At 39.0% G+C, this 25,722-nt stretch overlaps 3 protein-coding genes and 1 long non-coding RNA gene across 4 annotated transcripts in view; 1 reads left to right on the plus strand and 3 right to left on the minus strand.

Annotated features, from left to right (window-relative positions):
- The window catches only part of csgalnact1 (chondroitin sulfate N-acetylgalactosaminyltransferase 1), a 31,874-nt gene extending 17,909 nt beyond the window's left edge, over positions 1–13,965 (minus strand). The window contains exons 1-2 of the mRNA XM_011481587.3: positions 13,809–13,965; positions 971–2,221 (exon numbers count right to left, since the gene is read on the minus strand). Coding sequence (XP_011479889.1) covers positions 971–1,769 — 799 coding nt within the window. The 5' untranslated portion in view covers positions 1,770–2,221; positions 13,809–13,965. The remainder of the gene's footprint in view (positions 1–970; positions 2,222–13,808) is intronic.
- A 5,566-nt stretch (positions 13,966–19,531) lies between these two features.
- On the minus strand, positions 19,532–20,620 carry LOC101172914 (nucleoredoxin-like protein 2). The gene is made up of 2 exons (XM_004074578.3): positions 20,192–20,620; positions 19,532–19,797 (listed from the first exon to the last, which is right to left on the minus strand). Exons 1-2 carry the CDS (start codon positions 20,491–20,493, stop codon positions 19,656–19,658), a joined length of 444 nt encoding a protein of 147 aa, XP_004074626.1. The 5' UTR covers positions 20,494–20,620; the 3' UTR covers positions 19,532–19,655.
- Positions 19,806–24,630, plus strand: LOC111948345. The gene is made up of 2 exons (XR_002874311.1): positions 19,806–20,142; positions 22,982–24,630. It is a non-coding gene; the product is annotated as an uncharacterized LOC111948345 (long non-coding RNA).
- On the minus strand, positions 23,394–25,619 carry LOC101173156 (nucleoredoxin-like protein 2). The gene is made up of 2 exons (XM_004074579.4): positions 25,104–25,619; positions 23,394–23,980 (listed from the first exon to the last, which is right to left on the minus strand). Exons 1-2 carry the CDS (start codon positions 25,403–25,405, stop codon positions 23,812–23,814), a joined length of 471 nt encoding a protein of 156 aa, XP_004074627.1. The 5' UTR covers positions 25,406–25,619; the 3' UTR covers positions 23,394–23,811.
- Positions 25,620–25,722: the final 103 nt, after the last annotated feature.

Here is a 25,722-nt window from a genome sequence, read left to right on the forward strand (position 1 = left end):
AGTCCTTCCCAGTGGATTAAAAAAAAACTTTAAACCAAATTTACACACAAAAAAAACATTTAAAAAGGCAAAGAGAACACAGTGTGTTTTGTCTTTTATAGTATAATAAACTCAACTTACTAAGGTGCTACCTTATTTTTTAAAAATCTATTTAAAGTCCCACTCCTATCATCTTTTGATCTATTTTAAAAGCGTTACCAGTGGTCTTTTAATAATGATTATGCTGTTTTTAGCCAAAATTGTGGGTGGGGCCATTGGCACAGAGCAACCCCACCCCTCCTTCCCCTCCTTGTTACTGAGAGCGCTCTGCTTACACGCTCTCTTGCTAGCCTAACATTACTGGTGCAACAGAAATGGCGAGCAACATTTGAGCAATCCTTGAGCCAGATATCAGCTTGGATGAGGAAAACAAAGACGTACATGGATCTAATCAGAATGGAGTGGAGCAGGGAGCTTGTGTCATCGTATCTTTTACAAAACAAATATGATCTTTTTCAAATTCACAATGATTTCTATACATAAATATGAGGAAATGCAGTTTTAAGCTGTATTTTCTTAATATATGTCCTACATCATTTGAAAAAAGCCATAAGAACATGCTAAAACACCATTTTTGTCATACAGCTTTTTTAATTATTTCCTGCAAAATCTGCCCTGAAACCAGCCCATAATTTTGTATAAATAATGCATTATTGAGTAGTGCTGCTGCTAAAGTGTCAAAAGACTCTGCATGAATTAAATGAAAAGAGGCCTCTTATATCTTCTGAGAAACTGGTTGATAGTTTGAGGGTTTTGGAAGTTCAGACAGTCTTTGAGTTCATTTTATGTCAAAGCTTCGTGAAACATTTCCAGAAGCGGTTCCACATTTTGTTTTGTTTTTTAAAAAGAGAGAATTCTGACTTTAACACAGTCAGGGAAGATAATCCTGAAAGTAAATTTAATCTCGTGGTGGGTGAAACAGAGTTCTTACCTTCTATGAAGTCGGACGGCGTGTAGACTTTGCTAGTTTCACGTTTTCCTGCTGCATCCCTGCTGTCCTGTGGCGATGGGGGGGTGTTGAGACTGCGCAGAGCCACCTCCATCACCTCCCCCAGGTCATCCCTTTTGTCCTTCCGCACAGGCTTCTCCTCGGGGTGACGGGTGAGCCCCATCTCCAGTTGGTACATCTTTTGCAAGGTGAAGCTCTCAAAAGGCACCACTGCATATTCGCTGGGGAATCTGGTGCCTGACAGGACTTCAGCCTTTGCCAGTTGGCTCCTCAAAAACTCCTGGAGGTCAGACTGATGGCTTTTAACCCCCTGAACGTCTCCATGGCCCCCTCCCTGTGATTCAGTACCTGACTCCTTCCTCGCTGCTGGACCCCCAGTGTCTCTTTTGAGGCTGTCCTGCACCTTTTTCAGCTGCTCGCTGCGTTCTTGCAAATCTTCTTTCAGCTGAGCTATCTGCTTCTTTAAGGAGGAGATGTAGAGGCGGTGCTGCTCCTCTCGCTCTTGCAGGAGCACCTGGTAAGAGTGGGCTCCCGGTGGGCTTTGGGCAGGCGCCCGAGCTCCCCCTATCTCCCCAGTCCCCCCTCCGATGATTAACCCTAACTTGGCGTGGTTTGATCCGGCGTGGGGTAACACATGAGTCAGCGGGGGGTTGTCGGAATGTGGAGGGCTACATGTCATGACATAAAGAAGGGACAGGGAGCAGCAGAGAAGCACCAGCAAACCCCCGACACGGGACACCCAGGTTAGCAGTCCTCGCCTTAACATTTCCACATGCAGCATCAAATCTCGCACTCAAGGAAAAATCATGTGACTTCACACACTCCAGGCTCATTGAAAAGAGTCCAAATCTGATTATGTTCCATCATCCACAGAGGGGGGGCGGGCTGCCTTTTAGCGTGAGGTCATATTTTTAGGAATCGCGTACGCTTCCTGAAAGTGTAACTGCTTTGGTCATGTAGATAAAAGGCCAAGATGTGGTTTAAATGCAACGTTTCGCTTGATCCGTTTAGTCTCATGGCTTGCTTAAGGACTTAGTCGTCTGGACATCATTCATGACTCAATTGTGAATCTTTTGTTTGAAATTCCCCTGACGGTCCAAGCCTGTCTGCATTTTCCACAGTGTTCTCGTAAGAACTGCCACATGGGTCTGAGAGAAGCTGGTTGATGGAAAAAATCAGCATTTCGGGGAGGAAACAAGTCTTCTCGGTCAGCGTGGGGGTTTCAGGTCGTTTCTGTAAAAGAAGAAGAGGACAGAACAAAGACAGAGAGGTTTATTATTAAATACATGTTCATTCTTCACAGCCAAACATTAAAATGCAGCAAATCTGAATCCTGCTGGGATGCTTTGACACGTTGGTTTTAGGGAGGACTGCCTTGGCTAAATTCAGCTTTGTGAGTTACTGAGAAAGTACTGTGCTCCAGCTGAGAAGTGGAAATTATGTTCTTTGGTTTTACAAGCTGGGACAGATAAGTGGCATCTATTCATGGATTTTTGAATACTTACCTGCTGTGCTCATTACGGTTGAAAACAATTAATGGAGACTAAAGATTTACAAAGGGAGTCATTCAATTCTTCTAAAAAAAAAACACATTTATCTTCTTGCAACAAAAATACTTTTTTAAATACTATAGATATTTTCCTTGTAGCTTTTAGCCACACCGTGGTGCCCGATTGGGCTAGCGTTGAATTTTTATTTATCTGTAAAAATAGTATTTTGATTGATTCAGGCATTTTTGACACATTTCTTGTACATTTAAATGCTGCAATTAAAGGCATAACAAACAGATTTTGTCATAAATCTACGGAGTATAGATTCTAGATATTCCATATGGTAAGTACACACTGGTTAAGTGTACTTGGAGATGTGAAGGAGAGGTTTCTGTCTGAATACATACGCATATTTTTGTTGGACGCTGTGTGGTGTTTGAGTTGCTGCTTGCATCTGTAAATGTATCTCTGTGCATCAGTCTCAGACTCTTTGGACTCCACACACAGTCCACTCTTTGACACAACAACCTGAAGCCGGGGCAAATGAAAGGATTAGTCTGTGGCCCGAGTGAATGCCGAACTGTGCTTGAATACATGGCTGCACCGGGAGAAACAGGGCACCTCTCCAGCAGGACCTCCACTGCTGATTCAGGCTTGTTTGAGAAGGTTCCCATGGAGAACTGGGTGAGTCGCAAGGAGGAGTGGAACATTCTCTATTAAGATCGAATTATTCATCTTTAAAAACTCTGAAAAATATGCAAAGACATTTTTGGAAACCTAATTAGCAATGTTGTTTAGTTAGCAATAATAATTGATTTTATATACAACCATTTTTTTCTTCAATTAAATCACTTTGTTGACTTGTGATTTCACAACTGTTTTCATCAGCTGTGCACGCAGATAAAGGCACATTTTATCAACTTGCCTATCCAATTATCATTATCCTATTCTATTTTACTTTTTAATATTCTCAGGCTTCTAGCATGTTTTTAGCTTTTAAGTGTGTTATAATGTTCACTCCTTATGATGAACAATCCCAAAGGGGTATTTTGATCTGTTCACACATTTTTGGGTATTCCTCTAAAAACCTGAGCTCTGAGCACCAGCTCCTCCCAATCCATGAAAACGAGCGGGTTCTCACGTTGTGATGTAGACCAGTGAGGAACCGCCCCTTCCAGGAGGAGTCTGAACTGCCAGGCCAACACACACACACTTTCTCTGGGGAGATAGCGGTGATCGGCTAAAACGCTTTCTTTTTATATGAACAATATGCACATCGATCTTTGCAAAAATTTGGATGTTGTTTATTTTCGTGGGCGAAACGCAGACACGCTGCTGAGGCAGACTCTAGGTTGACGTGATGAGATGAGCGGGACCCACACGGAGCGTGAACCGGTGTCTCAGAGAACGAGTCGTCTTACTCTGGGTAGAAAAATTGCTGCGAAAATAAACTCAAATTTTATTTAAAAAATCATTCTTTAGTGTGCCGGAGGTAATATATTATCATACATGGATATAGTTTGCTCTAAAAGGCTTAAGAAAAGTGTGATATTGGCCCTTTATGTCATTTTTATATCCCAATTTTTTCCGAATGAACTTTTTTCTTATGTGAGAAAAATATTTGGATATTAAAAACTAAACACAAAGCAGCAACCACATTTGTCAATATTATGTCAGCAAGACAATAAACCAATAACTTCCACTATAATAAAGAACACAGTATTTGCGGGCATCAGACTGGTAAAAGGGAGCTGCTGTTAAAACCCAAACTGCAAAGCATTTCACAGAAACAATAGCAGCATAAATCAGCCGGAGTGAAGCAATCATTCCTTTATGGGAGGAAACAGAAAAAACAGATATGCTGCCAGAAAGGGAGTTTGTGCGCGATCGAGATTTACGAGCAAAGACTTTGCAGTCAAACCACCGAGTCTCACAGAAATGAATGAGTTGATTCAGCTCCACTTACTCAACTTCCCATGAGGACAGGCATGGCTGCAATGCAAGAACACTGGCAGCTAAATCATCGAGTTCTATTGGTGGGGCTTGCCTGAACAGGCGTTTGTAGTTTCCTGTTGCCATTGCTGTCTAACTGTATCTCCCCAATAAGCCTAACAGTATTTATCCAAAACTCAGGCTGTCAGAAACATGAAATTTTATGTGAGAATGTCACAATATTACGCTGAAAGTAGTAAACAACATTCAAGCAGAACTTAAAATCCCACTCCGATCATCTTGTGATCTATTTTAACCTATAAGAACCCAGACCCATTCTTTCTAAATAAAATAAAATAAAATTATGTGTATTTTACCACACACCAAGTGGACCACAGAACCCATTTCTGATATTTTTCCTTTACACCGATGTCACAGTGAAACAAAATTTTGAGCTTAATTTTCTTCATAAATGTCCTCCATCATGGGGAAAATGCCACAACAACATGTTAAAAACACCATTTTAAAAATGCAGTTTTCATCTGAGTGGGTCTTTAAAATAGTTAGACAGGTTAGTTTTTATTAATTCTGATGTATTTAAATGTCCGTTTTGTGATGAATAATAGGTATAAAGATTAATCCTTTTCCTTAACATTTATGTTTTTGATTCAGTAACAATTGTTCGTTATTTTGAATTTCCTTTTACAAGTGTGGAATTATAAAAGGGCAAATGACATCAATGTAGGTATGGATGGTTTTCAAAATACCAACCCATCAACATATCATTGCCTTTGTTATAAAAAAGATGACAAAAATAAAGCAAAAAAGTAAGGGACCACTCTAAAATTAAAAATATGCATTGAAGTCAGAAAGTTTTTATTTACTGTTGTCTTCCAAGTGCTCTCTAGGAATGAATCAGGTATCACAGGATTGCTGTTGTGCTACTAAAACCTGTGGTGTTTTTCTGTGTTTTCTCTAACTCTCCATGTGAAGTGGAACTCTGCACTGCTTTAAAACTCCTCATCACAAGCCTACACAACACAATTTACCGACGAGCTTAACAGCTCAGCAGACTGACATTTGCATTTGGAAGCACCTGGGCTGAACTTTTACAGAAGCAGACAGGAGCTCCACATTTAATTATATTAATAAAGAAGCTTTTGTCAGGAGCGGATCTTGTTTTTAAAGGGAAAATCTTAAACGCTACACATATAAGCGTTTAAAATCCCACTGCTGTACATTTGGATGGATAACAATAGCATAAAGTGTTGCAATAGGCTTTAACAGAACACACAATTTGTGGATAAGTGATAATTCATACTTACAAAAGTTAGGAGGTTTGATGTTATCATGTTAAGTTTTATAAAAGCTAAAAACTAGACAAACCAACCAACGACAGTGTGAGATAAGCAGAAACAAAACATTGATAGATTTTGGAATTAAAAATGAGAAATATTGGATGTTTAGGACAGTTATTATCATTTCCTGTTACTGTTAGCCATTACTGCTAGAAGCGTTTTGGGATGTGGGAGGGGCCAACCGCAGTCCCAACAGCTTCTTGAAAACTCTGAACGCAATAATAACTTCATGTCAAAGCTTACAAAAGGTTTACAAAGTACAAACTTGCTGCTAAATGGAAACAAAACCTTAACAGTTAGAATAAAATACATTCAGGTGAACTAAAAAAAACTGTAATTTTAAGATAATCTTTTATCTAGAACACATCCAGGACATTTATGTTGTAATTTTTACACCATATCACTGCCTATTTCAACAGCAACAAAACCCACAGTGAATCTGGCATTAAATCCACCACAACGGTTCCTCTTTTCTTTGTGAAGCAGTGAGCTCTCTAAACACCACCTTATAACTGTTTCGTTGCGTTTGTTAGCTTCAAAAGAGACGGAATATACATCAGAGACCCCGCGATCCTGCACCCAAAGTCATAAATCCATCATCTCTGTGTATTCGGGTTTGTCTTTTTCACCACAGCAGTAACACAGAGAATACATTTCCTCCACTTCCTGGGATGCCATAACTGATAAATGTGTTTGCTCCCCTTATCACATTTTCATTTTCACAAAGCAGGAAATAGAAACACAGATGCAGTGATGAGAGTGCCAGAAGATAGGAGGGAGATATGAAATAAATAATCCTGCTGTTTTTCAGTAAAAGTTACATTTATTGTTTGGTCACCAGAAATGTTTCTGGACTAAACGCTTTCCTGTGCAGTTTGCTTCTTTTGAAAGTGTAACACACCTTTCCTTAAAAATGTGATTTCATTCATATTTGCAGCTCAAATATCTGTTCTATCCTTCAATACAACACCTTTCGGAAAGTGTTGAACAACAAGGCCGCATTTTTGTATTTTTTAACCTTCATTTAGGTCAACTGAGAACCAATTTTTATTAACAACGATGACCTGGACCTATGAAGTATGCACTAGGAAAACTCCACAAAGATAAAAGCCCAGCTGGGATTTGAACCAAGACCTTCTTACTTTGAGGCAGCATTTCACTGACTGAAACTCTTACAAGTCCACCAGCGGCGCTCTATAGTGACGGTAACACAGATGCTGCAGATGTCGCACTAAGGTGACGGGGGATATTTGTTTGTGTGTTCTTCGCTGAGCAGCGGCCCATGAACGCCCAAGGCATCTGAGAATCAACCCTGTGACCTTTTCAAATGTGGCATCTCATTCTGCCATGAAGAGCACAAAGCCTTTGTTCCTCTGTTGGTTTTTAAAACATCCAAGAACTAAAACTAAAAAGCACCAAATGTGTTCAACATTTGATCTTTTTCACCATTTTTGCATTGGAAAATGTGAGAAAAACACATCAAATATCAATTTTTTAGCTTTAACCAAGTTGGAGCTGTTTGGTCTTTCGCATTTTTAATCATAATTTTCTATGTGGACGGAACAGCTAATTCCCTTTTTGAAATTGTTTTCTCTCCAGAGCTCCCATTTGTATCTTTTGGTCACCTAAGGGTGACTCAAAGGTCTATGTATGTTTTAGAAGAATCTGCAAAAGTTATATTTTGGATTTCCTTGGAACGGACGTTGTTTTGTCAGCCACACCTAGATTCCTAATAGGTTCATTTTATGTTGTATCGTTTCGTTGAATTTAATGCAATTCATAAAATACATTTTCACAATATTCTGGTCAAAAATGTACAAGCAACAGGGGAATCCCTCTTCTGCAAATTTTCCACACTAACGTAAACGTACAACGTCTAAAACCAAATTTGTTACTAAGTAGCTTCCTAAGGATGCCCGACGTGTTAGGAGGCAAAAGATCAAAATCCGAAGGGGATTTTGATCTTTAATTTTTTATTTAATTTTTCCTGGAGCTAAAGGGGAGATTTATTTTGTTGAAAATTCAAGATGGCCCCCTCTTCCCAAGGTTAAAGGTCAACAAAACTTTGGCTGTGGTTGTAGACTTAAACAGGCAGCATGTGTGTGAAATTTCATGACGATCACTAAAACAAAAGTTTTCTTTTCCCATATTGTAGAAAAAAGTGAAAACCGATAGATCCTGTGGCCATCCCATAATAGTTTTAAAACTGCCTTTGGATAACCCCGACACGTGTCTTTTGGTTGCGTCAGTGGATCTTGAAATGAGACGCTTCGTCCCTATTCTTTTTTCATTTTATTTACCGTATTTCGCCCGCTGTAATGTCATCTTTTTATTGTTTTTATTTTCTTTTAGGGGGTGGGTCATTCAACATTTTTAAAACTTCACTTTCATCAGTGTGTGCACGTTTTGTTAAGTTTATTAGCATGAGCAGGGAGGGAAAACCTTCACTCAAAAGTGCAGTAAGAGAGAAGAATTGCAATGAATATTTATTCTGTGAAGTCAGTGGCTGCTAAGGACCAGAATAATGTCATACTGTCCCTTTTTTTCTAGCTTTCTTAATGACATACTGAGCTAAAGAGATATTTCCTGAACATTTTCTGTTTACTTGCTACATTTTTCTTGTGCATTGTGGACATAATTTGTTTAATTTTTATTACTGTAATTCGAAATTAGTTTGTGCAAAAGCAAAACTAACATTTCCAGGGCCTGACATTTCACGTCTTGCTATAGATTTTTTATTCAAGCAACTATGATGACTAAAACAGGAAACTTCTTAGGTTACACGCAAATGAATGTATGTAACTTCAGTTGAACCGGAATTTCAACTATGATTGAAACGCAAAACTGTTCTAATGTCTTTTGTGAAATAACATTTTCGGCCTGCCACATATTTTTACGGCGGAAATGTACACTTATCTTTATGTTAGGGAGCCCATCCTTCGGAGAACACCCACCTTCTTTATGTTCATTACAAACAGCCCAATAAACCACAGCATGATGGATGTTTGCTTTACCGCACTGAAATTTATGTCTGCCACATTTCCCTCCTGCTGGAATTTTTTTTACATTCTTCCCAGTAAAGGATGTTCATGTGTTTGTGTGCATCCTGGTGTCAGAGGCAGTGAGGACTTCTTCCTTAGAGCGCTGCTCTGCTTGAACACGCTTCCCCGCCCAGTTATCCCCACTATAAAAGTGATACGTTTCCTCCGAAGGGGGGAAGGAGCAGATTAATTAAAATAAAATTTAAAAACGAGCAAAATGAGCTCGGTTCAACCGTCAGCTGCCCACGGATCACTGGAGGGGAGCTATTATGCGGACAGATGAGATACACGGCGCAGGCAGAGAGTGGGGAGATGAGAAGTCAGCGAGTGCGCACGTGGGAGGGAAGGGAGGCAGGAGCGAGGCTCCTTTTGATGTCTCCTGTCCCCTCAGGTGGTTCTCTCTCATTCATTAGAGGCCGGTTTCCCCTGATACTTCCTCTGAACGTGCCATCTGGTAAGCCCTTAAAAACAAATTCTTAACTTCACGTCAAGTGAGGGCGGCTAACGTAAGATAAGATAGATACATTTGAAGAAAGTTGAAAGATAAGGGGGAAAAATTGATTAATCCACATGGATTCATTTACAAGAAAATGTTTTTCCTGTGTTTTTATTGACCTCGAAAGACATTCTGTATCCTCAGTTATTTAAAAAAACCGTGCTTCTTGGTCTTTTTAACACCTGTTTGTGGCATTTTTCTCATGATGGAGAAAATATATACAGTAAATTAAGCTTAAAATGGAATTTCCATTGCATTTCTTTTAAAATTGTTGTGAATCAGGAACAGACGGGGGGGGAAAAAACAGTTTGAAGAATTTTAGTTTTGTGACGCAGAAAATCAAATAGGCGGTCCCTACTCTGCTCAATCACCGGCATTGACTTGTAAGCGACTAGAATCATGTACTGCTGGGGGTGTGAGGGCCTGTAAGCTAGCAGGAGGGGGTGTAAACAGAGATCTCTCAGTAACAGGGGGGAAGGGGTGGTGGGGTTGCTCTGCACCAACGGTCCCGCCAACAACTCAGAGGCAAATTTCTAATGAGCTACTGCCGCTCTGCAGAAACAATCTTAGAAAATGACACAGGTTTTATTTTTTTATTAAGAACGGCATATTCATAATTAAAAGACCACTGGAGACACTTTTACAATGGATCAAAAGCTGATCGGAGTGGGTCTTTAATTTCCATATTGTACGACATTATTATAATTTAAATCATTTAAAATAAAAGAGCTAAACTTAATCTGAAAAATTGACGTTGCAGATGAATTTGAGTTTTTAAAAGATGTAGACATGTAAGTGTCTATTTTTAGCTCAGTGACAATGTTTGCACAGTTGATAAAACATAAATGAGTAAAAATAACTCCTTTGTGTCCTTTCTGTCACTCAAATTACCCAACATGACAGTTAGAAATGGTGCAATCAGACTGGTTTTCCAGAACTGTTACCTGTTTTTAACTGTTGTAACTTGTCTATTTGGCAGTTTGAATAAAGTTGTACGTCAGGCAAAACAGGGTGAAGCAGCGGCAAAAATCTGTGATCAGTTGAAACGTGTGCATTTGTGGTTCAAACTAATCCTGTGAGTTAAGCAGAAACCTGCTGCACCGGTCAGCGCCCTGTTGCCGTCCCACACTCTGGCAGCAGCAGCCAACAGAGAAAAGGCTTGCAGAAGATGTACTTTTCAATGTAATGCAGCTCGATAGTATGCAATGTTAAGGTAATAAAATGACAAACCAACGCCATCTAGTCATCCATCTCCAAACGTGCTTGGTCCCTTTTAGGGCCCCTAGGTTGCTGGAGCCTATTCCAGCAGCTGTTGGGCAAAGGCAGGGGGACACTCTGGACAGGTCGGAGTGCCACACTATCACACGTTCACACCGAGGCCCAATTTAGAGTCACCAGTCAACATGTGTTTTGACTGTGGGAAGAAGTCAGTGTCTGGAGAAAACCCACACATGCTCAAAAAGAACCTCCAAACTCCACAAAGAAGGTTTTAGCTGGGAATAAAATCAAGGCCTTCTCACTGTACGTGGAGAGTGCCCAAATGTGCCCGACAAAGCAACGATGGAGTGTTTGAATTTTCCAATTTGTAGCATTTTTGTTTTAACCCCTAACTTTCCATTTTTACTGAAAACATTTGTATTTGCACTCCTCAAACATAAAAGGTAAAAAAAAATCTGTAATACCCTTTTTTGCATTTGAATCTCTATGAAGTTTTTCTCATAGATAGCAGCGCCGGATTTTCCATTTGAGGCTCCTTGTTAAACACAAAAAGCTGTAACCGGGTCAGTTCATCAATTGACCACTAGGGGGCTCTGTATTCTAGCGAGTGAGTTCCTATTGCCCTGAAAACAAATGGCACAAACTAAGAAAATAAATAAGAAATAAACACACTTAAACTCTGGTGTCAAACCCCTTTTTTTTGCTTTTGTTACTAAATTTAATATCAATGAAAACTGCATTTGAAATTTTTGGAAAGTTCAACACTTTGCATTTTTATTGACAAGATATAATCAAGCCCCCTAGGTGTGGATGTGCTGTTTGTCTCTGTAGCTAGGATAGGCTCCAGCAACTCCATGACCCCAAAATGATTAAGCAGGCTTAGAAAGAGGATGGATGGTGGAACATATTATCAAATCTTCAGCTCTAAAATTGTTTCTGTGGGAATGTTCCAGCAACAGTCAAGACCTTTTGTTCAACCTACTTGCTAACTGGGTGAGCGCCAAGTTGATAAAAAACGTAAGATTATTATTATAAACAAATAACTAAGCAAAATATGGACAGGGTTTCATTACATGCTTTTTCCACAACTTCTATAACCATTAGTTTCATTACATGGCTGAATTGTGTTAAATAACGTCGGCTTCACCTCACAGGGCCTCAGACATATAGAAATGGCTGTTTTATTTTTCCCATTTTTTCCACTGTTTTAGACTTAAATCTAAACAAATTTCCCCATTTTTGAAAGGAAGTTCAAGAACCAGCTTAATTGGGTTTTATTTTGCAGATGTACACACACAAGTGCTTTTGTTAATTTGTTATTTATGATTCTTCTTCCTCTTTCGGCTTCTGCCATCAGGGGTCGCCACAGCGAAACAACCTCTATCTCGAGGATGAGTTGCATGGTTAACTTGGCAATGTTTTATGCCGGATGCCCTTCCTGACGCAACCCTCTCAATTCATCCGGGCTTGGGACCGGCACAGAAGCAGAGAAGGGAACGTTAAGTATTATTTATGATTAAATCCTGCAAATCCAAAGAAGCATTTTGTTGCAAAAGTATCACCCATGAACATTTATTGTCACATTTTATTGTCAAGTTAATGGGAAAAAGTAAGTCAAAAATATCTAATAAAAATGTGTTGATGACCATTGATAAACAACAGAAAAGCTGAAAATGATGAATGAAAATAATCAGGTATCTTCCTCAATAGCTGCGTTTTAATGACGTTGTAATTTATCAGGAAAATTCCCTAAAATATGATTTTTTTTCACCTGCCTCATGAATCGGTCAGCGGCACTAATTGGATCTGATTTCTCTGTGCAGAAAAGACTACACGGTTTGCCAACATGTAAACATTGATTTGAGCCTGTGATGAATTAAAAAGACAATTTGTGGAAAGTAAAAATTGACCTGTGTTGTAGATCAATTACATAAACTACAGGCAGCATCTGGATAAACACGCAGTGGAAGCAGGGGATGAGTGACGATGAAAACAATGAAAATCCATGTCTGACAGCGTGGAGCTGCATCTCTGCATAAGTCTGAGGCACCATGATCGCATGAGTGCACCGTTTCTGACATCTGTTAACTTCAGCCAACGATCTGCAAACACCACCATCATGTATGATCGCCGAAACCTGTCCCTGTCTGTTCTGTCAACTGTCAAACCAGACTGCCACAGCAGCGTTAGCAGAACAGCAGCTTTTCCAAAGTCACAATGGATTTTAATAAGTGTTCCTGAGCCACCCCCCATCTCTGAAGTTGATAGCTGACACTGGTTTACGTAAGTGAAACTGTCAGGAGCCCCTAAAGGCAACACAACCCAGTGTGCAAACTGATTATATCTCCATTTGTCTTAATGGAGTTCAACAAACTGGGATCATTTAAACAGGCACGCGGCAAGCAGAATTTCATCAGCGGTGATTAGTCAATTCGCTGCAGGGATGTCACGCCGGCACCACTCAAACGCCACCATGTCCTGTCTGATGCTGTGATGGTATCTGCGAAACATGAGAAGGCATGCAGCCTGCACGGCCACAGAAAGTGAGAATGCACACATTCCCAGGCAAACGCATATTCAGGGCACTTCCACAAAACAAAACAGGTCTCAAATGGGGCAGCTTGATCTTGAGGGCAAAGGAAGCACATGTATGTCACAACATGTTACATCACCAGTTTCACATGCATGTATTGTAATTTTCCCCCTTTGGCTGCATCACTCTTATCTGCTCAAAATAACCCAAAACAGCCCATAATCTCCTGTTCCGTTCAGCCGGAGAGGGGAAAACAACTCAGCCAAACATTTCAGGGTGCTAGGTGCTTGTTAGTGAGAGCATTAGGCAGGATTAGAGCAGAAAACCTTCAGCGCTCCCAGAATGCTGTCAGTGTGCATAGGGGCGCGCGTGCATGTGATTGTGGATGTTTAAAAACTCACATTCATGTAAAAACTGAGTTTAAAAAAACTATTACTTGGCTCCCTTTGCCAGAAATGGTTGCCTTTTATGCACAATTGGATTTAAATTTCAAGCAACATAAAGCTTTATGCCTGATATGAAATTTACAATTTCAAGTTGCAATAAAAAAAAGGATGATAATATTTTTGTTTGTTTTTTCTTCATTTAAACTATATCTTTTGTTAATCTAATTTATCACGTCTTTTGCTACATAAAGTATATGTCCTGCAAGAGTAAAACTAAAGTGATAATCTTTTAAACCATCACCTTTTATAGGCTATTCTAGTCATTTGTTGAATTTAAACACCGGAAAACGTGACAGTTTAGATCACCTTTCGTCACGGAAGCCGTTGGCGCCATCCTCCCGGAGTGAAGGTTTGGATGCCGTCCTTGTCTCGGTGCTCCGCGTGCGTCTAACGCCGATTCCAGCGGACTCCGAGAAGCCGGTAGGAGCTCTGGAGCGTTTCTGAGGTGGAGCGTTGTGAAGCAGCTGTGGAACTCCAACGACCGGAAATGAGAATGCTTTCAAAATAAAACTACTGGAATTCACAAATTCATTCATTCATTCATTCCTTGGGATTTTCATTCTGTCATTGATCCATTCATATTCACATTCATCCAGCCATCCCTTATCTATCTATCGATCGATCGATATCGATCTATCTATCTATCTATCTATCTATCTATCTATCTATCTATCTATCTATCTATCTATCTATCTATCTATCTATCTATCTATCTATCTATCTATCTATCTATCTATCTATCTATCTATCTATCTATCTATCTATCTATCCATCCATCGAATTGGTTTTCTTAAATTTTTTGTACTAAAGATACAAATCACGCTTTATAACCCTCTAACAGTTGTATATTTAATGAGGTTTACTCAGAATTCAAGATCAGAACAGAAAAATGCTTTACTCTGATGTCAACTGGGATTGTGTGTTGTTGCTATGGTGAGCTTTCTTGGCAACTTGTTAAAAGATGATACAAGTTGCTACAATGGCCCAATTAACATGCCTAATTTGTTTAAATGGGACTCAAACATAATCACAAAATCTCTATTTCTGACAAGGAACAAAAACATGCATCAAACTAGCGTCTTATTTTAAAGGACTCCTGCAGAAGTCTGCCTGATCCACGATAAAGCAGCTTGATGGAAGGCGCTCTCCATGTAGGTCTGTCAATCCGCCCAGCTGTCTGCTGCCCTCCCTGTTCTCACATAAAGACAGCCTTGTTGGTTGACTCACTCAAGACACCGTTACAGCAGAAAGAAACACTGCCACCTTTCATTTGTAAAGGCTAACAAGAAGTCGAAATGTAAAGGTGAAATCCAAATCTAAAGTGTTTCTTCAATTAAGCTCCAAGCTCAAGGGAAGATTTTTACAGTTTTTCTCAGTCGCTTTAGTACAATTCTCAGATCAGAATTGAAGTTTGCAAATATGTGTGTGCATTTCTCAAAACAATTTGTACAAACAGCAAAACACTGTGGATTTCTTGCAAAAGCCTATAACTTGCTCAAAATCTTTAGTTCATCTCTCAAAACGAAGTCTTTATGTCATTGAACATGTCGGTGTCATCAGAATGTTAAGTCCTTGTGTCGTCGTCTACGAACAAGACGGTCAAATTACTTAGTCATGTTGTCAATATAACTGTGTACTTTAGAGGGAGGTTCTGATGTAAACTATGGCTAAACTTTTGATGACAATTACAGTTTTTCTCAGTCGCTTTGGTACAATTCTCAGATCAGAATGAAATTCCCCAAACTATTTGTTCAATCTTCACATCATGATGTCACTTGTGCACATCATATAAGCAGTTTATCACTTTTTTGAACAAGTTGCAGTTGCTTTGGTACATCCATGCAAATGATTATGTACAATTCTCTGCTCTTTGCTACATTATCAATTGTTTATGTCATGTTGATCAAAATGTATTATATAGTTCACTGTAATAGTTATAGTTCACTATGGTTATAGTAACTGCAATAGTCTTAGTCCTCAAAACACCTAGTCATTAGTTCATCGTATAAGTCATTAACTGCAAAATGGTTGACCAAGTTGTCATAATGTGACAAACATATTTGGCTGCATTGCAAGAGAGGATATTCGCTGATGTGGATGAGAATTTGTGGCCTAACATACAGGAACGACAAGAGGTGTAGGAAGACCACACGAATTCCTACTGCACTGCCTGTACTGTTGTATACAGAATATTGTCCTATCTTTTTTTTCCCTTTGTGTTACTGTTTGCAGTGGGGTTTTTTTCTATGTTGGTATGACATGGTCTGTCAACAAATTACAATATGAACAATAAAAGTGTAAATGTGAATTGCTGATTAACATCACAAAGATGCTACTAACGTGCTTTTTCTTTCCCCACTGAGTGGGACAAGTCTGGCATTATAATTTGAAAATATGTATGTAGAATGAGTTCAAAAAGCACCTTCACATCCAGCATTTCAACTTTTCTTGTGGTTCTCACCTTCAAATGATACTTTTAACATTATACGATAGAATTTTTAATGATTTTTAGTGTTTTATCTTATAATGAAAATCCAATTTGTTTGTTTAGCCGGGATGTTTAATCACTGGCAAAAAACAAACTTACTGAAGGTACAAAAGTACATGTTTTCCTGTGTGCTTTTACAAAGTTAAAAGTGTTGACTGATGATGCAGATTCCCAAAGTTTTCCTCTATCATCATACAAAAAAAGGATCTTATCTTGAAAGAAAACATTAAGATGTTTGGTGCATTCAAGAGGAGAATGGAGAAAGATATGACTGGCAATGCCTGGGATGCATGATAATCTATGTCTCACTCATAATCTCTGAATATTTATACACATCCAGGTTTTTATGTGTGGTCCACCATTTAACCTGAATGCCTAAAGGCAGTGTAAATAATTGAAGAATAATGGAGGAGGATACCAATATTTTACTAAGTCTCACTGGGCTCTAAAAATCCATCTACTTTTAAGTGTTGCAAAACACATGGGTGTGGCAGAAATCAGAGTTTCTGCAACTGCTTGGTCAATAAACTAAATCAAAATGTGACTTTTTTTAGAAGACATATTTTTAAGTCTCATTTAAAATATGATCGAGGAACAAACTCTCTGTCTGCTTTGAAAAATCATCCATTCATCTTTGGTTTGTCCGCGATGGCCAGATCTGGCAATACAAAGCTATGACAGAAAAGCACAGAAGTGGAACTCTCATGATATGGAGCTTAGTGAGCATGTGTATGTTTATGAACAGCATTCAGACATGATGGAACAGGAGCATGAGAGTGAGATGTCCAGCGTGATGCTCCTGAAAAACTGTCAGTGATGCACAGAAACTAGATTGCAAAATATGTTGGAAAAGATCCACTTATAGACAACCCTGTGACTTCCTGTAAATACATTAAAACACTGGCTGGCAACTTGACAACAAGCCTGATTGAGCTTGTCAGAAAAGGAATTTACCTTTATGAAAACAGTTTATAGCCCCATTGAAACTGTTTTTTATTAAAAAATTAGTTGGGCATATTGAGTCACGGGGCTGCCGGAGCCTACTCCTGCCACTGGTGGACAGGTGGCCAGTCACACATGTACACCCACATTCACACCTAGGGACAATTTAGAGTAACCAATTAACCTAAAAAGCATGTTTTTGGACATTGGGAAGAAGACGGATTCCCCAGAGAATACCCATGCACGAACAGGGAAAACATGAAAACTCCATATAGAAAAGTCCCAGAGAGGTGTTTCGGGTCCCCCAGCCAGGATTTGAACCGGGAATTTTCCAACCACTGCGCCACCGTGCAGCCCCAAATTAAGTTACCTATAGATCCTTTTGTTAAGCAGTTCATTATTATCAGATAAAAAAATTCTGTTTTCCTGTCAGCTGTTGGATTTCCTTTACAGAAATTAAACTAAAATAGACTTAAAAACCACCATCTTCTCCTAAAAGTCCTCCTTTTAGCTTATAAAATCAATATATTCACAAAAATTCTCTCGTATAAAATGTTACATTTGTGCTTACACAGTATGTTTTATACAATAGAGTTCTCTGGCATATAAAAATGATTAAAGGTTTGGGTTAGGGTGCATTTACGTACACTGTTTCATTGATCCAGCCTCTGAAATATGGCAACACAGTGGCCTCTTCTGGCAGGTTTTGAAACTGTAGTTTTCCACTTAAAAGAAAGTTCAATACTATACCTTAGTAATAGAGTCTAAGGGGCGTAAATGTCATATATTTGTGTGCCCCTGGTAGTGGTGTAATTATTGATTTTAACAATGATTCGATTTGTATCATAATATTTATTTGAAGATGCGATTCATAGTCGATTATGGTTTATGTTACAGCTGTGACCGTATTTGGTGTTGTGTGTTCTGTGGTTTGTGTATTCTTTTTTTGTATCAGAGCGGGACTTCGTTGTTTTTGTGGATCTTTGTGTCTGTCTGTGTCTGATTTTTGTCAAGTATGGTGCATGAAGGCGTGGCTCCTATTGGACCCAGTCTGTGAGAAGAGTGCTTGGCTGTAACATGGCTCCACTGCAGCTAGGCACTCTTCTCCACCTGTTTTGTTGTGTTGCACTTTGTGTTTCTGTGTTGTTGCCCACTCTGGTTTTCTTTAGTGTAACTTATAAGTAAGTGAAGCTTTAGGGGTGAACTGCCATTTTCTTTAGTGTTCATTTTCTCCTGTTTATGTTAGTTCAGGAAGAAAGTTAGTGTTTGTCTTTGTTTTCCCTTTTTTTTTTGGTTCAGGTAAGATGTTGGACTTCAGTTTGGTGGGGTTTTGTTATTTTGGCTTTGGTTAACCCTGAAGGCCTTTTTGCTTCACTTTAAGTTCTTGTTGCTTTTTATTCAGTAATTTTTAAATACATTTGTTATAGTTGTATGGAGACATTCGTTTTGTGTTTTTTGTTAATTTAAACTAGGTGGCCAAAACTTCACATTAGTTATGCCCCTCTAGATACCCCTAGACCCAAAATGGGGTGTAACACAGGTGAAAAGAGTAGTTTTGGTGAGAGCGTGTGATTAAAGCTGCATTTCAAGTATTTTAATATCTTAAAGGGTAGATATAGATTGATGATGAGATATAGAAGCAATCATGCAATAAAACTTGCAAAAGATCAATACAAATCATTTTAACTTCATTCACACACATGAACATTATCAGACAGATCGATCAAAACTGAAATCTAGTTGGACTTGTTTTCCCAACAATCCTAGGTGTTTTTCAGGTCTTCAGATCTTGAAGATTGCAGGGCCTTGCTTTTAACCTCGATCTATCAGTCTTTTGTGATCACATCACCTGTCCCCTTCACAATCACCAATGTTGGAATTGCAAGGAGGTTTTACTGACTTTAAGTTTTGTTTATCCACAGAAAATTAACCGTTTGGTGACCCTCTGATGTGATCAATAAGAGCGAGAGAGCAGTCTCTTCGTCAAAAGGATTTTCCCTTTGACTGACAGCTCACCAGCAGAAGAAAAGGTTCTGAATTACTGAGCCACACCCCATAAACTCCCCTTTCTCTGCTGAATATCAAGAATCTTGAACAGGAAAATCCACTTTACAAAAAGAAACTTTTAGTTCTGACTGCAGCAAAGGTGGATACTGAGGGTTACATTCCTGTTTTTTTTCGTAAACGTCCCCCTCCGGCATGTTTTACATAGTGGACCACACCTGATCCAGGTAATCAGCAGTTGAGCAAGGCAGAGATGTCTGAACAAGACTCACACATACTGGCTCTTAATGCTCTAAAAGTGGGAGAATTCAGCCATCTCTAGTCTCTTTAAACAGTATATTTTCTGTGTCCTTTTTTAAACAGCTCTTTCTTGCCACAATTCTTTACAGAAGTAGAGTGAAAGGAGACAGATGTGCCGTAATATAAAAGCCTTTCGTCTGCCAAGTGTTATTTTGTAACAGAACCAGGAACTACAAGTTGCAGGATTTCAATCATTGACCATTTCCTGAGGCAATTTCTGCAGCCATTCATCACAAAGTTAAGTCACATGCTGAATAAAAAGGAAATTTAAAAGAATTGACACAGGTATCTCCCCTTCACAGAAACAGGAATCTTCTTACCAAGAGACAAGTTTTATTGTTTTTAAAGAACCCATCATCCAGCAAGACAATAAGAAAGAAAAAGATCAAAACTGAAATCCAGTTGGACTTCCTTTTTTCTTAGGCTTTCTGCCAGATCTTGAAGCATGCAGGGCCTTTGCTTTGAACATCAGCCCTTCCATCTTTTGTGATTACGTCACCATTCCCCTTCACAATCACCAATGTGGGAATTCCTGAGATGTTGTAGCGCTGGGAGAACTTCCTGCAAAAACAGGACAAAGATACAGTAAGAAAAAAAAAGTTATTTCCCTTGATATTGGTATAATATCAATATGTTTCCCCAATTTCTCTCATCTATGATGGAAAGACTAGACACACCCTTTTGCAAGTCATCATGGTCCTCAAGGCAGACTGAGCCCATTTTTACCGACGCTGAGGTCGGTGCGAGAAATACAGTGGAATGTTCCTTATTAATGTCACCGCGAATTGGAAGCTGTAAATCGGAAGCCAACTTCAGCGTCGTCAACTTTTATTTCTATGGATCTTTTCAGATTTAATCGCAGTTTTCTTCACTTCACGCTACTTTTATCCACGTTCTGCGTCGTTTGTAAGTATTTTACAATTTCTGACAGGTAAAGTGATCTTGATATACCTACTTTTTCGTTTCGGGGTCCCATGGCAAAACGAGCCAATCTCCGTGCTTTTTCTGAAAGTATCCCATCATTCTCTCCTTGGTCTGATCTGAGGAGATGAACACGATCTCAAACGGGGCCGGAGGGTTACTTTCTTGGACGAGCTCCGTGTAAAAATCACTCAGAACTGGTGTGAAGCCGCGGCACGGAGGGCACCATTCCGCAGAAAAATAAAGTCCTACTATTTTATTACTGAGCGCCGCCTCGGAGTCGACCAACTCCCCGGCTTTATTCATCAGTTTCAGGCCAGCAAAAAGCTCCACCATGACTGCAGGTTTTCCAAAGCGGAGGGATTTAAATCGAAAGTGTTGTTTCTGGTGTGGTCTCTTTTTATAAGGAAGTCTCGCTTCTGTCGAAAAGTCCGCAGCCCATCAATGACTGCTTAGTGTCATAATGCCTGGACTGGACCAATGAGACAGCAGTAAAACCGACGACCGTGCTCTGATTGGCCAAATTGTGTGGACTTCGACATAGCGGAAGTGAAGACGTCCGGATACACATTACGCTGCAAAATCAGAATCAGAATCTTTTTAGTGTCATAAATAGAACAGAATAAAACAATTGTAGTATACATCTTCAAATATTGCCGTCAAACAAATCCCAAAATGAAAAAGTTTAACAATATCTTCTTACAAAGTAGTCATCTCACCATAAAACAAGGAAATGAAGAAAAAAAAGGATAACATTTAAAATAAAATAAAAAACTTAAAACAGCGGTCTACTAATAATACATTTAAAATAAAAAAATGTACCATCATCAGGAAAAATGGACAAATATAAACTTTTACTGGGTAATATGAATACAAATTATAAGGTACTTATCTGGTAATAAGTAGGTGTTTCTTACAGACTTTTTTCTCATGTAAGGCCATCTATGTTGACATACCGGTACAGAATTGTTATCTAAATAAATATGTTTGTAAACTTCTTTTCAATAAGGATAATCCCCCAATTGGAATTATATTTTAGTAACATTTAGATCTTCCAATTTTATGATTTTTATCTAGTTTAATAAATGTAAACTTTGAATTGATCTCATATCCAGCTCGATTTTGTTGTGACACAGCAACGTTGCACTTACCGGTACTCAAGAAATGATTACATGTGTACACTTCTCCTTTATCATTTAGTAATCAATTAACACTGTTGATTTTTATAACATGCTAATTATGTAAACATAAAGTTTGAGAGTGTACATTTAGTGAGTTGTTCCACAAAATACAATTGTGAAGACAAAAGTTGTGTTTGGAAAAAAAAGACTCCAACATAAAAGAACTTGTTGATGAAATTGACGCAGGAAGCCTCCCACCATATAGTTGATTAGACCAAACCATATTGAAATCTCCTCCCAAAATCCCTTCTGTTCCAGGATATTTAATACTACAAAATACTAAAGTATCTTTGATATCTCTTAACAAAGTCCCATTTAGAAAATCAGAATTATTACCAGATATTTCCCAGCAAAAAGAATGATATAGTTATTTAACAATTAGAATTATCCAATGGCCTTTCTAAAAATCTTTTGTAACATTAAAAAAAAAATCCCTTTAAAATGATGTTTTAATATTAAACCTACAGCTGATTTGTTACAACCATGAGCAAACCATAAACCTTTTCCCCATTGGTTTTTTCTAAAATAATTCATCTTCTAAAAATTTGTGACAGTCCTGATGAAAAACAAAATCTGCGTTTGTATCTTTGGAAAACATAAAGAAAGCTTTTCTTTTGACATTATTTCCCAGTGTTTACTGATGGTAAAGCTAACTCCGACATATACTTTGGTTTTAACACCAATTAAGAGAGTTTTTTTTATAAGATGTCAACCATTTAAGCAAATTCATAAAGAAAAATAATTAAAGTCTACAAAACAGATAGAACATTTTTTAAAGAAAAACAATATTAAACTAACTTAACCTTAGTGTTTACATTGATACATTACCTTCAGTCATAAGTCCTTGTGTCCCACAAATCCCTCTTTACATCTTTGCACGCCTTTTCCACGATGGGCAACAGAGCAGCTCTGACCACTTGTAACGTTCTGCGACTGCAACGCAGTCATATAACTCTTCCATTTGTGTTACTAACTTCTCACATTAGTTCTTCAGCACAGGGTTCTCTTTTTGAAGGTCTTTGCTCTCTTCATGAATGAATTTGATGGATCTAAGGTCTCAAATATTTTCGGCATTGTGATGTATCAATTCTTTTACCTCATCTGTCAGAGGGGTGAGGTTTAAGCCCTAGAACTACAAAAATGTAGTGGAGTTTACTAGTTGCTCCAGAGACAGCAGAAGCCTTCGCCTTCGAAATGTTTTCATAAAATGATCCAAAACAAAACAATGCTGACATAAAACCAAACATTTAAAGACAACACATCAAGAATAAGAACGAGAAATATGAACAAGAAAGGTGAAGTTCACAGTCCCTCACATGAGCATGCAGTCCTGCACCAAAATAAAATGCAAAATGAACACAATCAACCACACCAATAGATTTAACGTGCTCATTTATGTCAGCACAGTGCCCTCACCTGGAAGGCTGCAGAACTGCAACAGTCAAAAAAATAACGAAGCCATCCAGGTAAACAAGGTTGTACTGGACAGACCAGACTCACTTTGAAGTCCAACAGATGTGTGTGGGTTTGTCAGATCTGTTTCAATGCTTCAATTGGACTCCCCTGTTTTATTTTTCTTCAAGGAGTTGCATCATTTCAGTCAGATAGATCTAAGAGGGCATCTTTCTTTTCTCTCTGCTCAGCCTTCTGACATGCTCCTGTGATGATGAAGGGTGGCAGAAACACAGCTGATCAATGCTGCTCTCTAACAAAAATGACTCGAAGTGGCAGTGAATTACTTGAGGTCTTCCAGGGGCGATGGGTCTGACAAGGCAGGTCTTCGCCATCATCATCATCATCATCATCATCATCATCAGCATCAGCATCAGCATCAGCATCAGCATCATTATCATCTCTTCGTCTTATCTTTTAGAGGTTAATTGTAAAAAAAATAAAGGGAACAGCACTGTCAGCACACACAGGGAGGGCAAGCAATTAGTACCAATGTGCTAGCATGCTGGAAAAAGTGAAGTTCCTGTGGGGATTTTCACCTTTATAATGAGACAAAAGGGAATCAGCTTAAACACCAACACCTTAATGACAAAAACAGAACAGTTTAAGTTCAGATCATATTTTATTACCAACTCATAGAAAACAGAATATAAAAATATACACGCAGGTGCAAACACAACTACAAGTCTTTCTTTTTGCATCAAAACAAGACGTTCAATAAATATTTGTTTAATCTGGAGCTGCAGGAAAAAGTCCTCAAAACTATAGCAGCTGCTTATCACAACACACACACACAACATAGCTATTGCAGATATGCCTGAGATTCACCTTAAATGCATAGCAAAGGCTTGAAGCTGAAAGCTAATCTTTAGTCTTTGTTTATGATCCTGCCATGACTTCTAAAAAGCTGAGCTAAACTCAGGGGTTTAACATGGTTTTAGTGCTGACGTGGAGAAGAAAATTATAGTGTAATTGTAAATTCTCATAAACGATGTTTTTCTTCTGGTCCGTCTGGGCGGTTCTAGCCCTTGAAGTTCTGAAAGACCTCAGCAGCATCCAGCCAGGACCCGAAGCAGGCCAGGCCTCTGTCTCGGATCTGCTTCCTGCCCTTATCGGTGATCACGTCGCCGTTTTCCTTCACAATCACCAGTTTTGGGACCGCTGTGATGTTGTAGCGCTGCTTCAACTCACTGATTGGACAAAGGAGAAACAGAGGCCCACACAGAAATTTTGGAAGGAGTTCATTGGATTTAATATTATTCATATCTTCAAAGATTTGTTTTATCTTAAACTCAAAAAGGCATATTAAAATTTTTGCAATTAATGTATTAATACTTCTGGTGAATTCTATATTCATAAATGTAAATTTAATCATAAAACAACATATTTTCCTTAATTTCTTATGTACATTTTTATAAAATCAATATTACACTAATAGGTTCTCAAAACTATTCATATTCGTGAATCTTTGTTTTGATATTTGTTTTTGTGGCTGTGTGCTGCATTGTTTTTTTTCTTTTGCGCTCTTTTCAAAGGTTAAGTCAGCACATTGGAAAAAAAAAGATTTTCAGGTAAAATGCTTTAAATCACTCTATTAAAAAAGTTGAGCTGCAATATTCAAGCTTTACTTTCAGGTATATTTATTCCCAATAATCTTTTTTTTTTTTTGTAGTTTTACATCATTTTTAATTTTCTTTTAAAGCTTTTTGTTAGATCTGACCAATGCAAACCCACTGCAAATAATGTTTGATATATCCTTAGACAATTCATTTCTATTGTTTGTCTAGTTTTTGTATTATTTCTGGTTTGATGGCATGAAATAAATCATTTCCAAATCCAATCCATGCAAATAAATCCAATTTTTAAAGGATTCAATAATACCACAGGAATTATTACTTACATCCTTTTTCAGGAACACATCCTCTAGAAGAGGAAGTGTCTCTTGGCTGCATTGATGTAACCCTTGTGCTATCCTAGGCACTTTAACATTGGGAGTTGGGTCATCTAGACCCACTAGACAGTGCGCTGAACCTTTTTTCTTCAATGATTTGTGATCTTAGCTGATTTCCATGAATTACATGAAATCTTTCCACCTTTGTCATGGTAGAGAGAACACGTCAATGTAAGTGTGGGGTCATCTAAGATAGCACAAGGGTTAACCTTAATCCTTGACCAGGGTGACCCTCCACCAGCATTTAAATCTGCAGCCTAAGAAGATCAGTGTCAGAGTGTCAGAATGTGAAGAAGTGGCCTACTTTTTGAATTATTTTACATAAAATAAGAGAGAAAAAAGCCAGTTTTCCTAAAACTCACTGTTTATATTCATCCGTCCAGGGCAGAGCGAGCCAGTCTCCGTGCATGTCGTGATAATATTCAACCATGTCATCCAGCGTCTTGTCCGAGGAGACGAAAACTATCTCAAACTGTGCAGGAGGCTCACCCTCCTCCACCAGCTCCGTGTAGAAATCACACAGGATCGGTGTAAAGTCGCGACACGGAGGGCACCATCCTGCCGAGAAGTAGATCCCCACCACCTTGTTCCTCAGCGCCAGCTCGGGATCCACCAGATCCCCGTCTTTATTCAGCAGGGTCCGGCCGGAAAACACCTCCACCATGTTTAAGGATGCTCCTTTCCCTCCAAAGTACCCGGAGGTCAGACCGCTCCAAGTGTCGTTTCAGCTCATCCCTGAGCCGCTTGAACACCTCGCTGGAGGTCGACCTCCTCGATCGGAGCTCCTGTTACCTTTTAGGCCAAAGCTCCTTAGAGGGACAATCCCGATAATGAGCAGCGGACCAATCAGGAGACGGGAAGCCCGTCCGCTGAGGTGTTGTCTGTCCACGCCTTCCACGCGGGTTCACGCTTTCAGTGTCCCGCGAGCGCGCAGCTCTCCTTCATTCACACCGCATCAGCGCCAGAAGTTTACCATTTTAA

This window comes from Oryzias latipes, chromosome 12 (assembly GCF_002234675.1).
Source record: "Oryzias latipes chromosome 12, ASM223467v1".
Lineage (NCBI taxonomy): Eukaryota > Metazoa > Chordata > Actinopteri > Beloniformes > Adrianichthyidae > Oryzias > Oryzias latipes.

Excerpts from the sequence above, each read along its gene's own strand:
- LOC101172914 (XM_004074578.3), bottom strand. The coding sequence starts at position 20,493 with ATGGTGGAGCTTTTTGCTGGCCTGAAACTGATGAATAAAGCCGGGGAG. Across the intron at positions 19,798-20,191 it reads TGGGACCCCGAAACGAAAAA|GAAGTTCTCCCAGCGCTACA; the intron begins GTAGGTATATCA and ends CTGTTTTTGCAG.
- LOC101173156 (XM_004074579.4), bottom strand. The coding sequence starts at position 25,405 with ATGGTGGAGGTGTTTTCCGGCCGGACCCTGCTGAATAAAGACGGGGAT. Across the intron at positions 23,981-25,103 it reads TGGACGGATGAATATAAACA|TGAGTTGAAGCAGCGCTACA; the intron begins GTGAGTTTTAGG and ends TTGTCCAATCAG.